The following is a 22004-nucleotide window of genomic DNA, read 5'->3' on the forward strand; positions in this document are numbered from 1 at the left end:
TCCTAATAAACTAAGCAATATTTCTCCCCAATTCTACTATGTTGAATAACTCCAACAATTAAGGAGATAGCAAGTGTTTAACAACGATTAGACTATGTCTAATCGTCATTCACACTTGCTATCTCCTTAATTGTCTATGTTTAATCTATGTCTTTATAGTAGAAAATTCTAGGCTAAATTTCACAAGACACAAACCATGTGGAAAAAAGATTTCTAGTCTTGTCAAGAGTTGTCTGTAAAGATACAAGTATATTACAATGACAAAAACTTGGACATGTATATAAATACACACATGTCAAAGTTTTACATATATACAGAGTATGTGCACACATGCACCTACTCTGTAGGGCACACCACATTTAACATGTATATATACAGTAAAATGTAAAATCAAAACCATTCATCAAAAAGTTAACACTGGTTTTGGTATTCGAGATATTAACAAACAGAGGATTGATCTGCCACAAACAAGTGCTAGCACTTTGAGACTACTCTCCAAACAGAAAATTCCTTACAGTATTATAAATATATGGAAATTATATTTAAAGTATAAAGAAAAATTTGCAATATTCCTGTTTTCAAAAACAGAAACATTTTAAAAAATTCATTAATATTCTATTTATGTTTAGGCAGATTAAAATAAGAATATAAAATAATCAAAATTACAGACAAGTTACATGCTTTCGTATTGCATAAATAAAGTAATCATGTCTCATTTTAAAAAAGTTTTCATAATTTCAATTGATTTATTATGTATATATAGTAGTTTAAATAGGAACTTTATATATAAATTCCAAAACCAAATCTGGAACATAACCTTTAAAATCAAAACCTTTTTGTATTTTAAAACATGAGGCAGGTTTATAAATCCAAAAATGTTTGCATATTTGTTCACTAAACCCATTTGCTGAAAAGTGTGAATGGTTTTGATTTTACAAAAACTTTATCTGTAGTCTGTATGTTAAATTGACTTCCGAGTATTGTGGTTACCTCATACACTACCAACTAATGCCCTTAGACTACCTCAAGTGGACATGTCTTTGATCCTAGTGACTAAAAAAATGGCCTGTCAAGAAATCATAAGAAATACTAGTCTCTTCTGGTGTTCCTTGTATTGTTATGGTCCGATTCTGCCTTACCGAGGTAAGAATTTCTTCTGTTTTGTTCTCAAAAATAGACGTTGATTTCCTTGATCTTTGTCTATCATTGATCAGCAGGCAACAGCTTTTAAATCTGGTATAATGTGGCATTTTCTTTGAAAGCTTTTTAAATCATTTTAACTGTTTCTGAACTGATTTTTCCAAAATTTGATGCATGTACACTGCCGTGCATGTTCGAAATAAATCATTTTGTAAAAACAGCACAACATTGATTACAACTTTTATGCCAAAAAACCTTACAAGAAATTTAGGGATTACTTTTTGTCTAGATATCTTATTGACAAATGGTATATCATCATTGTCACCAATACCACATCAGATTCTAAATGGCATTGCAGCATCAATTACTATGTATCCAAGATTTTAGTCAAGTGTGGTAGCTTTCTCAACTCGCAACAGACATAATAATGGATTACAATTTTTTAAATGACAAGTGTACAGTCCTTAATATAACATGCACTAAAAAATATAAGGCCACCTCAACTTTTTGGAATAATAAACTTTTATCACACATTAACAAAAAACTAGTGACAGGAATAAATGTAGATGTAAAAAAATTACTTATTGTATTTACAATCAAAACTAAAAATAAATAATAATGGTGTTTCAAAAATATAAGACAGTTGCATATTTGATCTTATTTATCTTAAAAAATCACTTTCACTTATAATTTAATAATTATAAAAAAAGGCAGAACACTGTAAATGCAAACAGAGGTACAACTGAACTTATATCCCCATTAATTGTGATATTTTTTATCCATTTTACTTAAGTCCTAAACTGCCTTTGAATGTGGCCAAATCAGGGCATACATCAGGCTGGAAGTTCTGCTAGAATTATTGGAAACCAGCTGAAGAGATCTTGTGTTGTAGCCAATTATGTTAAAGTTAGCAAGATAGATAGAGAGAAAAGGCAAATAGGATGGCCTTCTAAGTTGACAAGAAATCAGAAATTACATGAAAAATAATGACAACAAGATCATCATTTGGTGAAATAGCACAAAGGCCTGATGCTAAAGTTCCCAAATCTACATTTTCCCAGATGGTAAAATAAACAAAACATCTAGTGTTTATACACTAGATCAGGGATGTCCAACCCGTGGACCGCAGGCTGCACGCGGCCCTAGGCAAGTTCCAATGCGGCCCAATAAACGTGCAAACAAAACTGACAAATTGTTTTATGTTTTTATTTCAACGGTATAAACTCAAAAAAGAAGTTTCACAAAGCCATAAACTTTTATACATATTTTATTTTTGAGTAAAAAGGTTATATTTTCAAATACTTGGAGATGTGTGGATGATAAAGGAATATTAAATAAAGCTGAAGTTGTGACTCAAAGGATTACAGACCCAAATTTGATAAAAGGAGAAAAAGGCCAAAAGATAAAAAGTAGCGAGAAAGGTTAAATAGACCTTCTGTTATGCAAATATTGACCCTTAATTTTCCAACCTTCTTCACTACTTTTTATCTTTTGGCCTTTCTCTCCTTTTCTCAAATTTGGGTCTATAATCCTTTGAGTTCCAACTCCAGCAGTATTTAGTATTCCTTCCAGCGTTGCAATATTTGGCTACTTTGTGCCAAATTTGGCTACCATTTTTTTTAGTTCAGCATAAAAATTATCATTTGGCTCATTGGCTACTTTCTGGACTATATATTATTTATAAATATATTAGTCGAATCAAAATGCACTTTAAAATGGTGTTTCGTCATTTTTTATTAATTAAAGACCCAAATAAAAGAAATATTTGTGCTTTTGAAATGAATTTTTGTTTGTCTCCTTTATAATAATTTATTTCTAAGTAAAACTTGAAAGTGTCTGTAGGAGTAATTTTTTGAAATATCCTTTTTCGTGATAAAGTTTTAATACTTATTACTATAATCTAGACTTGTTAATCCTTAAATATAAAAGTATATTTAAGGATTGGGTCACAAATATATTATATATACTTGTGGCCCAAAACTCCACGACTTCTTCCAATGTGGCCCAGAGGAACAAAAAAGTTGGACACCCAATGTATCTAAAACACCACCAACGACTACTGATATGGGCCAAAGGTAAAATGTCAGGGACTTCAAAATGGTGTAGTTATTTGGACTGATAAAATAAAGTTCAACTTGGATGATGCTGACAGTTGGCAATTTTATTGGAACGGTCTTAAGAGAAAAGAGTTTTCATTTACTGATCGTCAGCAAGGCATTTAAAAACTGCTCAGTCATAATCTGGGCAGTTTTTAGATGGTCTGGAAAAATCAAATTAGCATTCATAAATGGCTGAATGAAGGCAGTTGGGTATCAAAATCTCTTACATACATATCTTCTGCCACTTTGAGAAAAAAAAAATGGTCCATTTTGTCAATTGCAACAAGATAATGCACCAATCCACACTGCAAACTTCACTTATCTTTCAACTATATAAGATAAAGTTTTTGAAAAATGGTGATTTCATTTGCTATTAAATGCTACTGGCCTTATATTTTTGCAATACTTATTTTTGAATAAAAAAATTTATATTTTCATTTTTATTTTTGATTGTAAATAGATTTACGTAATTCTTTTACATGTATACAGGGTTCCTACTCAAATTTTTGTTTTGAATTCCCTGACTTTCCCTGACCAACTTTGTCCAAATTCCCTGACCCTCACATTTTTTAGTGTAGAATATCGACATAATAAAACAGCATTTACTGTTAACATCGAGTACATTTAGCCCTCTTTTTGCACAGTTGATATGCTTCAAAGACTGCCACATTAAAAAAATACAGTACATACATCCTGTAGAAAAATGTTTGATAGAATCCACAACTTCAATGTAATGAAAAAATAAGCAATTTACAAACAAAACACAAGCTTTTTATTTTATCATCATTTATCATTATTATTTGTATGTAAATCTAGTAAATACAAGGTAACATAAAATCAACAAAAATTATTCTTTGATAAACAAATAGTACTGTACTGTGCTTAAAATGAACTCTTGACTTAGAAACACATAATTTTAAAATCAATCTTTCAACAAAAAGAGTAACTTTTTTTTAACCTTTTTACATTACCATCTGTTGCATATCTTAAAAACAGTTATTGCAAATATAATGTTTAAACATGCATTATTATATGGATAGGATAGATAGGGTGTGACCCATATCCTATTTCTGAGATCAAAGAATGTTTTGATGAGAAGAAATAAAACTCATATTTAATCACTGAGCCTTCTACTGCCCCCATGAAAGCCTCCAGTGCCCGCAAAGGGGCGTTATCACCCACTTTGAGAAAGGATGATCTAGACCAGTGTTTCTCAACCCAAAACTCATCGCAGACCGGAAAATATCTGCTTTTTTTAAGTGGACCAGTGACAATATTATTTTTAATTGAAAAAAATTCTCTGTTGTAAAAAGAACTGCAAACTACATTGAGCAATAAATATTTGTTATTTTATTTACCAGTACATTAGTATACAAATCAATGTGATCGCTGCTTTTCTTTTTTGCTAGTAAGATCATCAATTCTTGGAGTTAAGGCGGTAACTGCAAGGCGTGAGGCAGAACTAATACTATAATGATTTTGTTGTTTCAATTTTATCATTACCATTGCTGAAAACATTGATTCACATAAGTACGTTGTTGAAAAAGGTAGTAACATCCTAACTGCCTTTTTATGTAAAACTGGATATTCAGATTTAACTTTAATCCAAAACTGTGTTATGGGCATTGATTCAAACAATGTTTTAAATCCCAAGTCTGAACTTAATTTGATTAGTTTTTCGTATTCAAAGTCGTTCAATCTATTAGTTTGCTATCAATAAACGGATTAATAATCCACATATTTCCTATTTGAGAACAACGCATGGAAGGTTAAGTATATATTTTTAAAGTTTTCGCGGACTGGTCAGATTAGAGTTGCGGACCGGCGGTTGAGAAACACGGGTCTAGACTATTTCTCAAGTTTCTATAAAAAATTTCTGTTCATTCCTTTTTTTCTCTAATAATTAAATTATTTTACGTTTTTCTATTTTAGTTCCGGACAATTCCGGAACCTCACACTTGTATTCCTATGAAGTCATAGTATTACGAAAATTGGGATTCTTAAAACTTATAAAATAAAATAAATACAGAAATAAACAACAAACGAAATTACAATTATACGTTATTAAAATATAGAAGTTCAGCGCAGAGAATCGTAACTACAAATCTCTTTCTTTTGCAACATAACTATAAAAATTGTTTTGGTGTTGTTTCGCACAAAAAATAATCAAATTTATTTTAATTTTTTAGTAATGTAATTATTTTTTTTTAAATTTACAGCTTTTTAATTTTTAAATTTTAATTATAAGCAAGTTAACATTGGTTAAACTATCGGATTACCTGTTGATTTTCGAAAATATAACTACAGAATATTTATTACAAGCATGATCAATCTTGCCAGTTTTTAAGCCCTAAATTTGCCAAAATCAGTGATATTTGTTACCCAATGTCATTTCAGTTAACTAATTATTAAACTATGTATCGAAGTTGCGGAAAAAAACGGAAGAGAGAGGGAAAATATGCTTGCAGTACAGTACATTCAAGGAAAATCGTAACAACAAATATAAAAAGCTTGTGCCAACAACAAGTCAGCGCCAGTATTTTACTGTAAACGTCGGGTAACTATTTATAATTTTTTATGTTTTAAACTGAAAAACGATTAAATTACAGATTTTTACTGATCTGTTTAGCTATTTTGAAGTGAACATTCTAATAAATTACGATTTCAACTTTTAAAAGTTTGCAAACAAATTTTTAATTAGTTATTTTTTATTCTAATAAACAATTTCATTTTTTTATAATCGCTGAATTACTAAAATTAAAAATTAAACACTATTACATAAAAGTAGTTTATCCTGTTATTAATTAACTCCCTTGCTACCCACTAATTTTTAATATTAATGTAATTAAACATAAAAAATATTTAAAACTGGGAAAAAAACGAAAGAAATGCGTTAATTTTGAAGAAAAAGCTTCAAACTTTATTTTCCATTGTCTCGCCTTTCTGTGAAATCTGACACCGATGAGTCATTGTGTTTACAGCTGGATGACCTGGAGAACAGCTGGTGTTGGGATTTCCCGGGACATTCTCATAGAAGTCTCGGGAGGAGAAGGGTTTAAAGTAGAGTGAATACTAGCTGGCCGTATATTTTTAAATATTTTTCAAAAATTACGTTTTTTTATTGCGATTTCCGACCCCCCGACTTAATTAAACGTATATATAATAAAATATATTAATTTAAAAAAATTAAAAAACTATTGGAGGTCGTTTTTGACATCAGAAACTAGCTTTAAATAACTTTATCGAAGTAAAATCCGTGCACTACTACTTTAGAACGATGAATGAAATTTGATAAAAAAAACTCCCATTAAAAAACAATTAAGAGTTAATCGTGCGTCATTAAAGGTATATTAAAATCGCGATAAAATATTTTCGCGCGGGAAAAAATTTTTGAAAAAATTTGGAGACTTAAAAAACATCCAAAAAAAACAAAAATTTTTTCGGAGGGCCCAAATGCCCGAGTTTTATATAACGCTATGGAACTTTCCCGAGTTATCTCGGGTTTTAAAGATTGCAGCATTACTTCTTGCCGCCTGCGTATGGCTATGATTGGTCATCTATATTCAGCAAACCAAATCAACAACGCAGTTAAGGAGACAAATTCCCTGACTTTTTGACAATTTTCGACAAATTCCCTGACTTTTTGACAATTTTTGACAAATTCCCTGACTTTCCCTGACTTTTTCAAAAAATAATGAAAATCCCTGACTTTCCCTGATTTTCCAGGTGCGTAGGAACCCTGTGTATATTTATTCCTGTTACCAATATTTTGTTTAAGTGTAATAAAAATTTATAACAAAAATTCAGAGTAGCCTTATATTTTTGCAACACCTTATTTAAGTCATGTAAATGGTATTGATTATTAAAAAAACTCAGAAATTTTACCTTTAATTTTTCTTCATTAATGAAATAATTTTCTGGAAATTGAACATCAAATTTAACATAGAGATTTCCTTTTTCAAATGGATTTCTGTAGATCGGCATGCCTTCACCAACTACGCCTTTTACGGTTCCTGAACAAATAAAAAGTATATATTCCACTTCCGTAGCTTCTATAAGTTAAAAAAAAAAAAAAAACACATTTGAGTAATTTACCAGGCTCTATAACATCTCCGGGAGGATTCTTCATCACTATATCGCGCCCGTCTAAGTGCTGGATTACAATGTTAAAGCCACAGAGCGCTTCAGTGAGATTTACTTTATGAGTCATAAACAGATCGTTTCCTTCCCGTTGGAATACCTCATGAGGTTTCTGTTGCAGAACGATAATGACATCGCCAGCCTCGACCGATGGCTAAAATAAAATCAATTTGCAATGATATTATTAAAACAAACGACTAAATTTTTGAAAGTAACTTATGAACCAAAAAGTCATTAATATATAAGTTAGTAAGTTTACCTGCTGGTCACCTTCTCCACGAAAATAAATTTTCTCCCCCTCACGCATACCCTTATCCACGTGAACTTCCAGAATTTTGGTCTCATTCACAACTTTCTTACCCTTGCAAGTTTTGCAGCGATCTCTCTCATTTATCATTTCTCCTGCAGGTAGTGAAAAAGAATTAAATTTGGTTCTGAAATAAATTACATTTATAATTATAACAGATTAGAAATCAATATTACCTTCGCCATTACAATCTGGACAGTCAGACTGCATCTGCTGAATCATACCGGGTCCCAGCTGTCGGTAAGTTACCTTTACGCCTCGTCCACGGCACGAACGGCACTGTTGAAGAGCACCGGGTTTTCCTCCTTGGCTAGAATTTGTAAAAATGAAACTAATCAATCAAAAATTCACTACAAAATATTATCCAATGAAATGTACGTAACTTAAAGGCTGCTAACTATACACGTACCAAAATTTATTCTCAGTTAGAATGCTTAAATAGTAAGTAGAAATCTATAATAATTAGTTAAGACTTTCCTTTAGAATCCAGACATAAAGTGGTAAAATTTATATTTTGGAAATAAAACAATCCTCTCACAAAGAAAATCGTAATTAAGTAATTCAACAAGAGACAAAACAGGTTTTCATCCCTTCCACTGGCAGAAGAAAAAATATGTAGAAAGAACCTCGAAATTTAAAAATTTAACTTTTCATTATCATCCTCCCAAACTTTGAGAAAATGATAAAGATTTTGAAGATAATTTCGTGTGTCAAGTAAGCACCATTGGGGATCTGTTTATAGATGATATAAAAATCAGAAAACAAATTTTTCTAAAAAGAAAAAAATAAAATACAAATAACGTCACATCAGATAAGCACCCGTAAACGGCAGAAAAGAGTTGGCTCACGTACAACACCCCATCCAGTTTTAAACATTTGCACTAAATTCATTTATTTCAAGAGCTAACACTATAAAACTAAATTATAAACTATAAAATTACATAATAAGGCAGTCGTACTTAATAAAAGTTCGTTTAGACCATTAAAAGACAATCAGCAGGCAACTTGCATTAATATTTGCCTTTGTTAATATGTTAAGAAGTATGATGGCACCGTTTGATTTTAATTAATAGAACACTACTTAAATCGCTAAGATGTTTTTGTAGCTCCACTCAAAACAATAAAGTAGAATTATAACTATAGAAGTAAAATGTGTAAGAAAGTTTCCATGCATGTATCTGTGTAATGATGTTTTGAACGACCCATATTGTATATCAGAATATAAAACACTTGCCACTGTAAGAAATGCTTTCTATTCTGTTCCACTTAACATTAACGGTCTTAACCAAAATTGTTCGGAATGTACACGGCAATAACTCGTATATCTCTCTCCCAAAACTGCACATAAAGTAAATTGGCAGGATATCAACTATTTTTTTGAAGGAGCATTGAAACGAGATACTGAAATAAAACTACATTTTAAGTCTATTGTCAAATTTAGATTATTTATTTTAGGGGATTTTAATGGAGGAATGTCTGCAAGGAGGTTAACCGAAAAAGATAGGGTAATTTAATATGTTCATAAAATTATGATTTGTGTCAGATTTTAAAGTGAGATACCCTTAAAACTTCTATAAGATTTAATGTATTTTTATCTTACAATGAAGTATAACCTAATTTAAATCTGGCATCTCCATTTTAACACTTCTAACATTCCAGTTTGAAAGTCAGTTTAGTTAAAAACCTGTGAAAAGCCGAAAACATTCGTAAGTTGTGTTACTGGTTGAAAAGGTTTTTGGTTATGTTTGTATTTAATTACTGCAGTAATTTGAGAAGGACATAGTTATAGTATTGGCATCTCCATTTTTGATTATAGTGAAGAGATTTGAGAAAGCTAGCAACAAATTAGAGAGGAATTTCTAAGTAAAATATATCAATAATTCCAATAAAATTCCATTAAATCTTATTTTTAAAAAAGCAGTTTTCTCTCATTTACACATAAAACACACTCCTTAACTTGGAGACAGGAAAGGTAACGCGTCGTATCTTGAGTGGGGACAGACTTTATACAGATTTTACTCATTACCAGGGGCAAGTTTTTATAAAACCTTGTCTCTACCCTCAAAATTAAGGTTTGAGGTGTTACCATTTTATAATAATTAATAATATAAAATGAAGTCTTGTAACAAATGGCGTCACCACAATTTTAAAGTTCAGCTTGGAAAGTTTTAAAAAAAAAAAAGCAATGAGTTTTGCATAAGTAATTTTTTAATTAAAATTTTTACACTGCAAAATTTTCCCCTAAATATTCATCTTGCTCAAAACCAATCGGTGCCATTAATTAATTATGTATATAAAAATGAGTTGGTGACTCACAAGGAATAACACAAGAAGTAATGCTAATCTCAGAACCATCTGTTGTTCACTTTTAAACGGAGTTTTTAAATTCAATTCTCATATAAAAAAAAAACATTATTTTCTCTACTTTAAAATCAGAAAGTTTTACAGTAAAAGTAACTTGAGGGTATAAACTTTTTTGTTAATTTTTAATCATTTTCCAGTCTAGCTGCTTATTCCTGTTGAAAATTCTATTTCCATATAACCGCATAAAATGATAAAATCATTTATTCCACAGCACAAATTGAATGAATCCTATTTAAATAATGAAATATGGGCGATTCATGCAGCAATTCACATCCGAAGCAAGCGTTTTAAACTCAAACCATTTGTCACAATCCTAATAGTGTTCTAGTTCTGCCCAGAATAATTCTCAAAGTTTCTGACAGCAAGACAGTGTCAAGCATCATTTATTAGAGACAGCACCGTGGAAGATGGGCCACAGATTCAGTTGAATAATGAATCAGATCATTCATCAGTCACTGAGAATGTGGATTTTTAACATCAACTGCCAGGCACTGATGCATCAATCACAGAATAAAACTGACGCTAGTGTTGCTTAGCATCATCTTTTATCCTAATGTAACTCCATGTTTTGTCAGCAGACGATCACTCCATTTTTACACATGAAATTGAAGTAATCGTGACTGTTTGCATGGATTTTGGTGATTATGTTGGTATTAAGTGCGTAAACAAAAAAGCAAACAAACAGAAAGAAACATGCGGTTGGAATTGGTTTTTCCATATTTATGTCTGACAGTCCTAAGTGTGAAAGCAGTTATAAAGCTTAGGCACAGACACACACATACACTACACACTTTTTGTCGTTTCAAATATAATATGCAGAAAGCAGAATTTCTTAATGTTACAAAATTTCCACTTAGCCGAGAAATTATAATGCAATACTGAATTTGGTTTGAGTTATCTTTAGCTAACTTTTGAATGTTTCAGACTTTTTACTTTTCTTATTGTCCAAAAAACAAAAAGAATATTGATCCATAAATATCACATAAACTTATAAGTTGATATTATACAGTCAAACTCGGTTATAATGCACATGGATATAACAAGTTCACAATTATAATGAGCAAAATGCCATAATTTTAATTTATGCATATTTCCATACTTTTTACTCATGGTTATAACCAGGGTACTTCAAGACTATACTGAACAAATTTTCGGTAGCTATGCAAACACACTAACATTCTTAATGTTTTACTGTCTTAATGTTAATTCTGACTCGACAGTTTTAATGTTAAGACTGTCGAGTCAGAAAACACTGAAGTTTTGATTTGACTTTCATATTTCAGTATGGTGGTATGGTATGATGCAGCTGTAATTATAATTTAAATGATGATAATACAAACACTTTTATACCCATGTATATGAAAACAAAACACGCAAAGAAACAATTATCCAAATAAAGTGCGAGAGCCCAGACTTGACAAAAGTTTTCTGGGTGAAAATTTAATTTTTGAAATTAAAACTTGCTATCATTTTTCCCACGATTGTTAAAATTGTAAGGGATATGATTTTATTCCTCTGTGGAGTCATTTCCCTTTCAAGATGATACACCGAATGTGTCACCAGGAACTTAGCAATGAGAAATTGCTATTGGACATAAACATTGCAACATTGCCGAAAAAGGGCAATGGAGAAAAGAGGGAGGACCCCAATAAAAGGCAATGACTGATGATGACAGATGTTTGTTCACTTGACGGAGAGTTCATCGGATTGAGGAGTCTATGACCATCAAAAGTTCACGCTTGCCAGAATTACCCAAGCACTCAGATACCTATCTACCTAAGTGACTTTCCTCCCTCCAACAATTCAGCCATTGATGCCTCATTCCTCCATCAATCCATTGTTTCATGAACTCCATCAATCCATCATATTGACAACACATCTTCAGATCCTTTACCAGATATCTATGTAAACACTGTCTCCAACTTAGAATTATTGAATTAGTTAATATCGTGGACGTAGCCTTTATTACAAAATATTAACCTTAAGAAAATAAGTAGCAAATAATCATAATGTTCCACCCTTCAATTGTACATTGCATGTTTTGATTACTTGTAAATAGCTTAATAAATGGATATTTGCTATTGTTAGAATTGTGTATGATGCACTTCCTTAATCCGTGCTGTCTCTCATGTCCTGGATCCAAGTGCCTACAAACGTGACTTTTCATGCAAAAACAAAATTAGTGGTCATCAAGTCTGTTCCAAAAGACACAGTGGTGTCAGTCCTGACAAACTTTGTCATTTGAAATGCGGCGTTGACCCTTCGGTCCCATGGAGCCAAAGCATAGGCACTTCGCACATTGTCACAGCATTAAATTTCTCTACAAACACATCATGAAAATTTAATAGAATATAGCATACTAACATGATGAAGAGAATAATGTCAAATTGTCTAAAATTAGATTTGTGACACACACAATAAGATGTACACATATTGAAAGCTATACGTAAGTCAACGTAGGCAATATCTAACAAAGGAATATTACAAAATATTTAAACCAAAAATAAAAATGGCGTTATAACGATGTAATGTTGCAATGACATGTTGCATTTGTAACTCTAGAAATTCTAATTTAATACTTTCATCATTTTTGCAATGATACAGTGACTTTTATCCATATTTTTGACTATTTAAAGTAAAATGTCTTGTGAAAGCCAAACTACAAGTGCAAACACTTAGTTTGGTCAAGTATGACTCAAGAAATGCATTCATCCACTATTCATATAAGCAAGTAGCCATACAGAGTGATGACAGAGGATGGAATTTCCCACACTAATGTTGTTTTGCCCCTTGTGAATTTAAAAGTGAACAGTGTAAAAAGTCACAAGCAAAAGTCAACTGATAAATGAAGCAAAAGTGGACACATTAAACACAATACTAGGGTACAAGAACAGCCACAAAGTAAAGAATAAAATTTAATACTATTGTCTGGTCTTTTTTGTTTTTTTATTGAGCATTTTTGTATGTATTACCCAACAAGATAAAACACAGTGTTATTAGCAGTGATTACACACCACTTTTTGAAGCTAATTGAAGAGAAGGAAGGCACGACAGTTTCAGGGGGTTGAAACTGAAGTGTATCATAAGAAATAACCATGCCACATTTTTGTGCCACTATCAATCATGCCAACAGTTACAAGATTCAAGAATTTCATTTCACAAGTAAATTATAATTATATTTGCTGACACTGTACTCTTCTATCTAATAAAATGTTGCGATCGTTGGAAACCAAGCAATAATAGTAAAATTTGATCATCTCATTTTGAAGAAGCATACTTAAATTATAATAATGATAGAAGATATTTACAACCAAATTCTGTTCCTACAATTTTTTCATTTCCTCCACATCTTCAAAAAATCCTTGCAATAAAATGTTCAGAAAAAAAAAAACATCTAAAGACTTTATTTCAAAGCCAGTAAAGAAAAAATTGCAAAAATAGAATATAAAGTATCAGTCTCTCGTGATCACACACATTGTTTGCCATCTCCAAAGAAGTGTATGTAACGTTAATTTTAACAAGACAGAAATGTGAACAGCTACAAAAGAAACTTAAATACAGCAGTCTAATTCAAACAAACATTATTCAAAGGCTCAGAGAAATGCTTCTAAATTTGATGCTATAATGATAGAAAATAACTTTAATAGACTGCTTCGTAATCTATTAAAACATCAGCGTTTTAGTAATGTAGGCCATTAATATCGTATGTTGAAATCGATGAGGAATCTTTCGGCTTATCCTAAAGTTCTAAAGATGGGTGAGATGATCATAGAATTATTAAATGGCAATATTTTATTCAGTTATATAACTTACAGAATAAAGAAGGTCTTTATGTCTTGAATAAACAAATCATATCATATTAAATGGTGGAGACAAAAAATGAAGGTAAATATAACATCACAGACATTAAATAGATCTGTACAGTACATAATACTTTTATATATGCGTAAAGAAAATTGCATAGAAGGCTTTAATAATGTTGCTGCAATGGCTGAATTCACATGAAAGTAAATGATATATTTGCTTAATTCTTGTCACCCAATGGGGAGATGGACAAAGAGTGCAGTCACAAACAAACAAAAACTAATGTTTGAAATTATTAATGAAGGAGTTGATTACTTCAGTAAACTGAATGATTATAGAAACTGTCCACTTCTTAAGGGAAGAAGGACGACTCCAATAATTGGTCTAATAAAAAAAAGTATATAACAAAGTAAATCAACATGTTTGGAGTGAAAAGCCATTATTGTATTACCTTCTTACAAAAAAAATTCAGCCAAGATCACATTGAATTATTTTTTCTGCGATTAGAAATAGTGGTGGTAACAACAACAATCTAACAGCGTTACAGTTTAGATCAGCATAAAGAAGGTGTTTGTTTGCCAGAGTTTTTCCAGAGTTTTTGAGTTTAGTAAAGATTCTCATTACTCACTTCTTGTGAAAGCATTATTGAAACAATTTTATATAATTTGTATTAACTATGTGTGTCAAATGGAAAGTATTGAGATTGGAGGTGCACATGTAAGACAAATGTTAACTAAAGATTGAGCTGGGTTTGTGAGAAACACTGTGATTCACTGAGGGCTCTCTCTCTGTGGTATATACTGCTAAAGTGTTACCTTTCCTTATAAATACTTTAAGATTAATTGTCTGATATTTTTTTTTATCATTAGATTTGCATGATACACACTCTCAAGTAACAACTGTAGACAAGGAAATAGAACCCTCCACATCTGAAGCAGCAATTACACAGCATCCTGAGCTGTTATATGTCAATAAAATCTCTGCTTTGCAGTCTGAATTGTTAAAAGTCAAAGAGGATTTGTATCGGCGCAGAAAGCAAAAGATGATCTGTAGGAAGAAACTGAAAACTCTTCAAACAGAAAATCTCAAGCTTCATCAAGAAAATACTAAACTTAAAATAAAACAGTTGTTGGCTGATAAACTTGATTCCTTATCACCGAGACAGAAACTTGTAACAGAGCGCATGCTGAAAGCATGTCATATAAAAAGCAAAAAGGGTATGAGATATGACATTAATTGGTTACTTGACTGTTTGCTTTTAAAAATTAGGTCATCATCTGTCTATGAACTTTTGAGAAATAATGATTACTTTCCTTTACCTTGTCAGTCTACACTGCATCAATATATCAGAGGCATTAATGCCAAATTTGGATTTGATGATGATCTTTTTGTTATTTTAAAGACAAAATTGGAGACTATTCTCACAAACAGAATGCCAGAGTTTTAATTTTTGATGAAATCACACTTCAAAAACATATAGAACTTTCAAAAGCTACTTGTGAAATGATTGGACTTATTGATTGTGATGACAATTCTGTGTTGCCACAAAGTGAATTTACAGCAGATGATTATGGCCTAGTGTTTACGTTCAGACCTCACTTTGCTAGTTGGGTACAATGTATTAACACATTCTGTTCAAAAAGCTCCGTAGAAGGTTGTACTGTTGCAAAACTTATTTTGCAAGCAATTATTCATTTAGAACAGTGTGGTGCAATAGTCTGTGATGGTGCCAGCACAAACAAAGCAGCTTTAAAAGCTCTAGGAATTTGTGCAGACACAAATAATATACAATGCTCATTTACAAACCCTGCTGCAGATAGACAAGTACTGGCTATTATCGATGAACCACATATTTTAAAATGTATGCGAAACAATCTTTTGAAAAGTAGATACTTTCAGGTAAAACTAAGAAAATAAAGTGTTTTCACCTAATTTATAATATAAGCCATTGCATTATTTTGCATTTTTACTTTTAGTTTCCTGAAGGAAGGGTAGAATTGCAGCATTATAGCACTTGTTGACGAAGATTCCAAATTACCAAAGGGATTAAAGGCACGTCCCAAAATGACAGTAATACATGTTAATCCCAATAACTTCCAGAGAATGAGTATTGCTGGCAGCTCAAGTAACACTTTTTTATTTTTACTTGTGTAATCTGATTTGATAAGAATACTTTTATTTATCTCATTTCTTTATCGATATTTAGTAATACTTTTGTTGATGCTATGCTGTTTTATAAACAGTATTAGGTTGCTATCCTAAAGAATGCAGATATTATAATAAGTTTCATACGTCACATCAATGCTCTTTTTGATGCTTTAAATCGCAGATTGCCACAGGATGGAATCAGACATGATTCAAATGATCTCAAGGTAATAGTAATGATTCACTAGGAAAAACTATAAATGTTTTAATTAACAACTTTTTTAAAATAAGTTATTGAAAAATCTCTAGAATGGTTATATAGATGGGAAGCATTCCGATTACAGATTGGAAGCAGTAATCAAAAGGGATTTTTGAGCCACCAGACACCAAGCAGTACGCTTGACACCGACTAGTATCTAAGCACTCATCAAACAATTGCTTCCAATCTGTAATCTTTAAAAAATCTTCTTCAGAGTCATAATGTAAATGACGGGAGTGATCCCAATCAGAATTGTGACATCACCTCATAGTATAAAGTCTGAACCTCAAGTGAAGATATCCGAGGTGAGCTTCTGTTAGAAATAAGCATGGTGAGCTTTGTAGCAGTGAACGACAAGAGGTGTCCAATAGCGATAAAGTAGTTCCAAGGCGATTTGAAGTTATTCGATTTGTGGAGTGAAGATCAAAAAGTCTTGAAAGTTGAGGAAAAAGGTTCCTAATATACTGAGGTGACGATTAGGACCTTAGTTCATAAGAATTGTTGTGCATAAGTTAAGTCTTTGAATTTTTTGTAGAGTTCCAAAGGGGAATAGATTTAAGTTAGCAAATAGATTGATTTGAGTTTTTGGTCGGGTTGATTTCTTATTGATTTTCTTTGAATAAATTTGTTGTTTGATTGTTACTAATTTTTGTACATAGTCATTATTAGAATTATTAAATATTGGATTGGTTTTGACTAACTTTGTCATTATTTCTTTCAGTGCACGCTTAAAGTCCAGGCCAGGCACACTAATGCGAATCATTGTAAAGTACCCGTTAGGTAACGACTATTTCCGGCACAAAATCGTGTCGCTAATCGTTGTAAAAGGCGTAAAAATAACAAAGTACTTTACAACAAAAAACCATTTAAGGAAGTTCAAGAACAATTAGAACAACATTTAAAAAATTTGCTTTGTAATCCAAGCCTGTCCTATGGAGATCCTATTAATAGTGAATTATTAGATCATGATTATTGTGCACCAGAAACATTTAAGTTTATCCTACATTATTTAGGAGGTTACAATGTTTATCATCTACTGCCATCACTTGGTTGTGATGAATGCAAAAATATATTAACAGCAAAACCTGAAGATGCCGCACCAGAGAAGACATTTACATTAATCAAATCTCGAGGAGGTTTCTTATATCGAAGCTATAAGCTTTGCCAATTGATGTACTGGGTATAAAGCAAAGTACGTGAAAAATTAACAAACCCAAACATTTGTCTCTAGTTGATTTTAGCAACTAGCAAAGATATGTAGTTGAAAGACCAGTTAATCTACCAATTATGGCTATAGTAACTGGTTTAGCACACTATGTTATTCTACCTCAATATTACCAGTTTGCATATGATACATAAGACACTGCCATATTGATATAATAGACTATTGAATTTTTATGGTAGCCACCTATGTACACTAAGCCTCTAAGTTATCAATGAAGCAGGTGACCCACATTCAGAAATGTCTTGTATATAATCTAAAATCCTGACTCAACAATAATTGTCACAAGCATAAAACTATTTGAAATTATAAAATTAACTATGCTGATATTTCTGTCAACAAAATAAAATTGACATCTGAACATTATTGTACTTTAAAAATAACTACAGTTAAACTTTAACATAGTGCTCTTTTAAACAGCATCTCGTTCAAAATGCCAACAAATACAGTAGAGCATTGATTATCCAAAGCAATTCGGGACTGGGGTTGTTCGGATAACTGATCATGTATGAAAAAATATATTAACCTATCCCCTGTTGAAAGTTTTCTCCATTGCTTGTCGCTTCGCGTTGGATTTTTGTCAATGTTATGCCTAACAAAAATTTTTTAAAATAATAATCATGGCTATTGTATTGTTAAAAATTATTTCTTTATTTTGCACAAACAAAATAAAAATATTGAAAAATATAAAAACAAAAAAATTACATTTCGGAAGTTAATCTAGTATCAAAAACGTTCCGATTCAGCATGACACACATCCCGACAACACAGTCCTCAGAAAAACACAACAGAAAACTAGCAAAACTCTTTCTTTTTCTTGAGTTTATCTGGATATGTCAGCCGCTTGAGCTATATTCTCTGATGAGCTGAAGCAAAACACACCACTCATGATGCAAGGTCCTAGAATATAGCTCATGATGGGAAGAAAAAGCCTCATTCAAGTACTGGTGCATCCTTAAGTACCCTCTCGACGTGTATGAATCGAAACATTTTTCACACTAGATTAACTTCCGAAATATAACTTTTTTGGTTTTTATATTTTTTCAATAATATTTTTTATAATAATAATAAGAAATGATTTTTAACAATACAATATGGTCGCACCAGTGCTGCCAGCTAAAACACGCACACCAACAAAAATAATATTGGAGTAACCCAAGACATAGTCAAATACTGCACTAGTGAAAATTTGAATTTGCCAATTGGAGCGCTTTTGGTTAACCAATGTTTCAGTTGATAGGTATTCGGATAATCGATGCTCTATTGTACTTATAAACAAAATGTTAAACACAGAATTGTTCTGTACCTGCAAATTACTAAATCTATTGTAGATAACATTTCTATCACAAAATCACTAGTTTCAAATTCTCGAACTTGTTTGTAGACTCAGTTCTTCAGTTAAATACTACATTCAAATTTAGTATCAATTTCAAAGATGAGTATGTGGTAGTGTTAAATCAAGTTATGCTTGTAATGGTCAAAGTATAGAAAAGAATAAACTGTCATTGTAATTGTCTGGACAGATTTGAACTGATATCGCAGTTACATATTATCATAATACAGGGATCCGAAAAGTTACTGTGCAGTGAGAAATTTGTAATGGCAATGAAGTTATATGTAGGGGTATTGCACACAAAACCTATAAGTTGTCCATAAGCTGATCAGTTATGCCTACAGTATTGCATACAACTTATTATTTGGTACTATAATTCATCATTTTAAATTAGTTTCATTATTCCAGGAAAAGTTTAAGTCACAAGTAAAAATTGAAAGTAAGTTGTAAAGTACTAAACAAACTAAATTATGGTTGCTATTTTCACCCAGAACATGCAAACCTGCCAAAAGCAGATTTCTCTCTGCATGACTTACAAATGAGACATGTTACATATCTGCTTAACAGATGGATGTTGATGTCTTTCTTCAGGAAAAGATAACAAAAAACGGTAATGCATAAAATTACTTTTGCATTTACTAAAACACACAGAAAATGTATCATTTGAAAACAGAAAAATAATCACTTTTCACAAGCTTAAAGATGGTCCATTAAGCAATTGAAAGTGTCCACAATTAAACATTTTGTTCAAACCAAATTAACAAAATGTTCTTTCCTCCTTTCAAGCTATGATTTGTGCTTTTTAGAGTTATATTACAATTCTATGTTTGCCACAATCAAATAGTAAATAATGATTAATTTATAAATGTAAAACACTAACATTAAAGCTATACAGATCACAATTTTATTCATCAGACAGGTCAACAGCAATGGACTCAAACAGCATGAAAAAGGTGAATAATGCCTCATCTACTAGCAATAATGATTGATCCAAAGTACACATTTACATTGATTAATGAGAACACAAAATAGTCATATCTAAATATTTTTCCTCCATTTCCTTAATGGTTCATTTCAAATAATCAAATCATTTTGTCTTTTCAATAAATTATAGATATATTCCAGACACAACAACAGAAATTATCCTCCATCAATTAAATTTATTTTAAGTAATATAAGTTTAATACAAGAAAATTCTTTGAACAAATATTATGAAAGTGGAAATATAAGAATAGTTTGTACTTAAACTGGGAAATGATTTGTCATCTTTTGATTCCTTCCTACTAATAAGTTATAATTAACTAACTAAATAAGTTTTAAATATCAAACAAATAGGTATATTTTTTTTTATCAGGCTATAAGGTTAAATGATTACTATGAAATTTAGCAGAGTCAAGCTGCTAGGCTATCATTTCTTGTTAAATATAAATTATAAATAGATAATTTTAGAATAGTGCCACCTGCTGAACTGATTAGTAACTTTTTAGCCTTATAGATGGAAAAAGAATTTGCCATTCATTTGGTAGTTAAAATAATCATCAGGTTAGGGGCTGTCCATAAATTACATCCACATTTTTCTTGAAATTTTTACTTCCCGCTCTTGTTCCAGTTTCTGTAACCTGCTTCTCTCTTTGGACATCCAACAAAATCTGATCTCCCCCTTAAACCATTATTACTGGTTCTCCTGACATAGGAGAACTGGTTGCATCAACCATAGAAATATAGAGATGCAGACATATTAGCTACCGCGTGGTGGTCTTTTTACAAAGATTAATGTTATTACGAGACATTGTTTGTTTACTTTTATTTTATTAAGTGACACTTTCATCTTATTTATATTATTTCTGCATTTATTTATTATACTTTCCACATGCACATGTTCATTTATTTATGTATTTATTTCAAGTCTCATTTCATATTTACGTTCTACTGAATGTTAGTGTTCTATTTTGAGTTAACTGAAAAACATCAGTTAAAATGATCGAAAACATTTTGAATTTAGTAAATTTTGTTTGCTGGATTGTTAAATATGTGTTTTTATAATATTAAACCATCATCACTTTATGAATAACACATAAACTGTACAAATTTTAATGAAATAATATGATGTCTGCTGAAGCCAACCCCCTTGTCCGAGCTATCTTAACCCCTTCCATAGAGTGTGGATGTCATTTATGGACAGCCACTTAGACAAATTTATTATATAAATAAGTTTTATATTTAATAATGGATAAATGTTTAAAAATCTCTTAAAATCGTTTTCCTCTAAATCAGAGATTAAAAAAAAAATTAAACGGCATAATTTCAGAAACAAAATGTTTCCAAATAGACAAACTGTAGATAGACAATAAAAAATTTACTCCATTAATAAATATTAAGTATTTTTGTATGTGTATACATGTAGAAGTTTAGGATAAAAAAGGAAAACATTCTGAATATAATCACTTACCCTTCACAAGTTCTGCAGATAACATTCTTGCTGAGTTGTAGTTTAGCAGTCTTTCCATTATACATGTCCTCTAAAGAGACCCTAAAGTATTTAAATTTCTTAAAATGGAACAGTGTACTTTGTAACCTGTAAAAAATCTAACGAAGTTATTCATTCTTACTTTAATGGATGTATGGTGTCTTCGCCACGTTGCTTTCTTCTTCGACCCGAACCCATTCCCATTCCGCCAAACAGACCACCTCCGAAGATGTGGGAAAAGAGATCCTCGGCTCCAAATCCTGAAATAAAACAAAAAATGTATTAATAAATTAAAACATTTAAAATTGAGTGCAATTAGCAGGTTTGTATAAATTGTATCTAGTTGTCTAAAAAGTTAACTTTCCAAAATTTCAATCAAATTTTTTATGCTTTAACTGTTCAAGCAAATGCATTCAATTGAAAGTAAACTTGTCACAATATTGACTGATCTCTAAACATCCAGTGACTCACAAAACCAATAGTCAAAGTTTCTGGTAAAACACCTGTATGTGTTTCATCTTACCATAGTGATATCAATTCTGTGGTGATGAAACACAAATAACAAGATTGGAGAAGCAAGGACTTATATTGCAGCAACGTGGAATGGCAAGATCCTTCCTAAACTTAAGTGACATGAATTAATAAACAGCACTTTAACAAGATATTATGCTTTATTAGAATGATTTGTCTAAATATTTAAATATCGTAATACTTTTAAATGCTG

At 31.2% G+C, this 22004-nt stretch overlaps 1 protein-coding gene across 1 annotated transcript in view; it reads right to left on the reverse strand.

Moving 5' to 3' along the window:
- Window positions 1-22004, reverse strand: part of LOC111626711 (dnaJ homolog subfamily A member 2-like) — a 69209-nt gene that overhangs the window by 6499 nt on the left and 40706 nt on the right. The window contains exons 4-9 of the mRNA XM_023370193.1: window positions 21423-21540; window positions 21263-21343; window positions 7863-7996; window positions 7639-7781; window positions 7335-7533; window positions 7125-7252 (exon numbers count right to left, since the gene is read on the reverse strand). Coding sequence (XP_023225961.1) covers window positions 7125-7252; window positions 7335-7533; window positions 7639-7781; window positions 7863-7996; window positions 21263-21343; window positions 21423-21540 — 803 coding nt within the window. The remainder of the gene's footprint in view (window positions 1-7124; window positions 7253-7334; window positions 7534-7638; window positions 7782-7862; window positions 7997-21262; window positions 21344-21422; window positions 21541-22004) is intronic.

This window comes from Centruroides sculpturatus, unplaced genomic scaffold, assembly GCF_000671375.1.
Source record: "Centruroides sculpturatus isolate CEXI.00-Female unplaced genomic scaffold, Cexi_2.0 scaffold438, whole genome shotgun sequence".
NCBI classification, from domain to species: Eukaryota; Metazoa; Arthropoda; class Arachnida; order Scorpiones; family Buthidae; genus Centruroides; species Centruroides sculpturatus.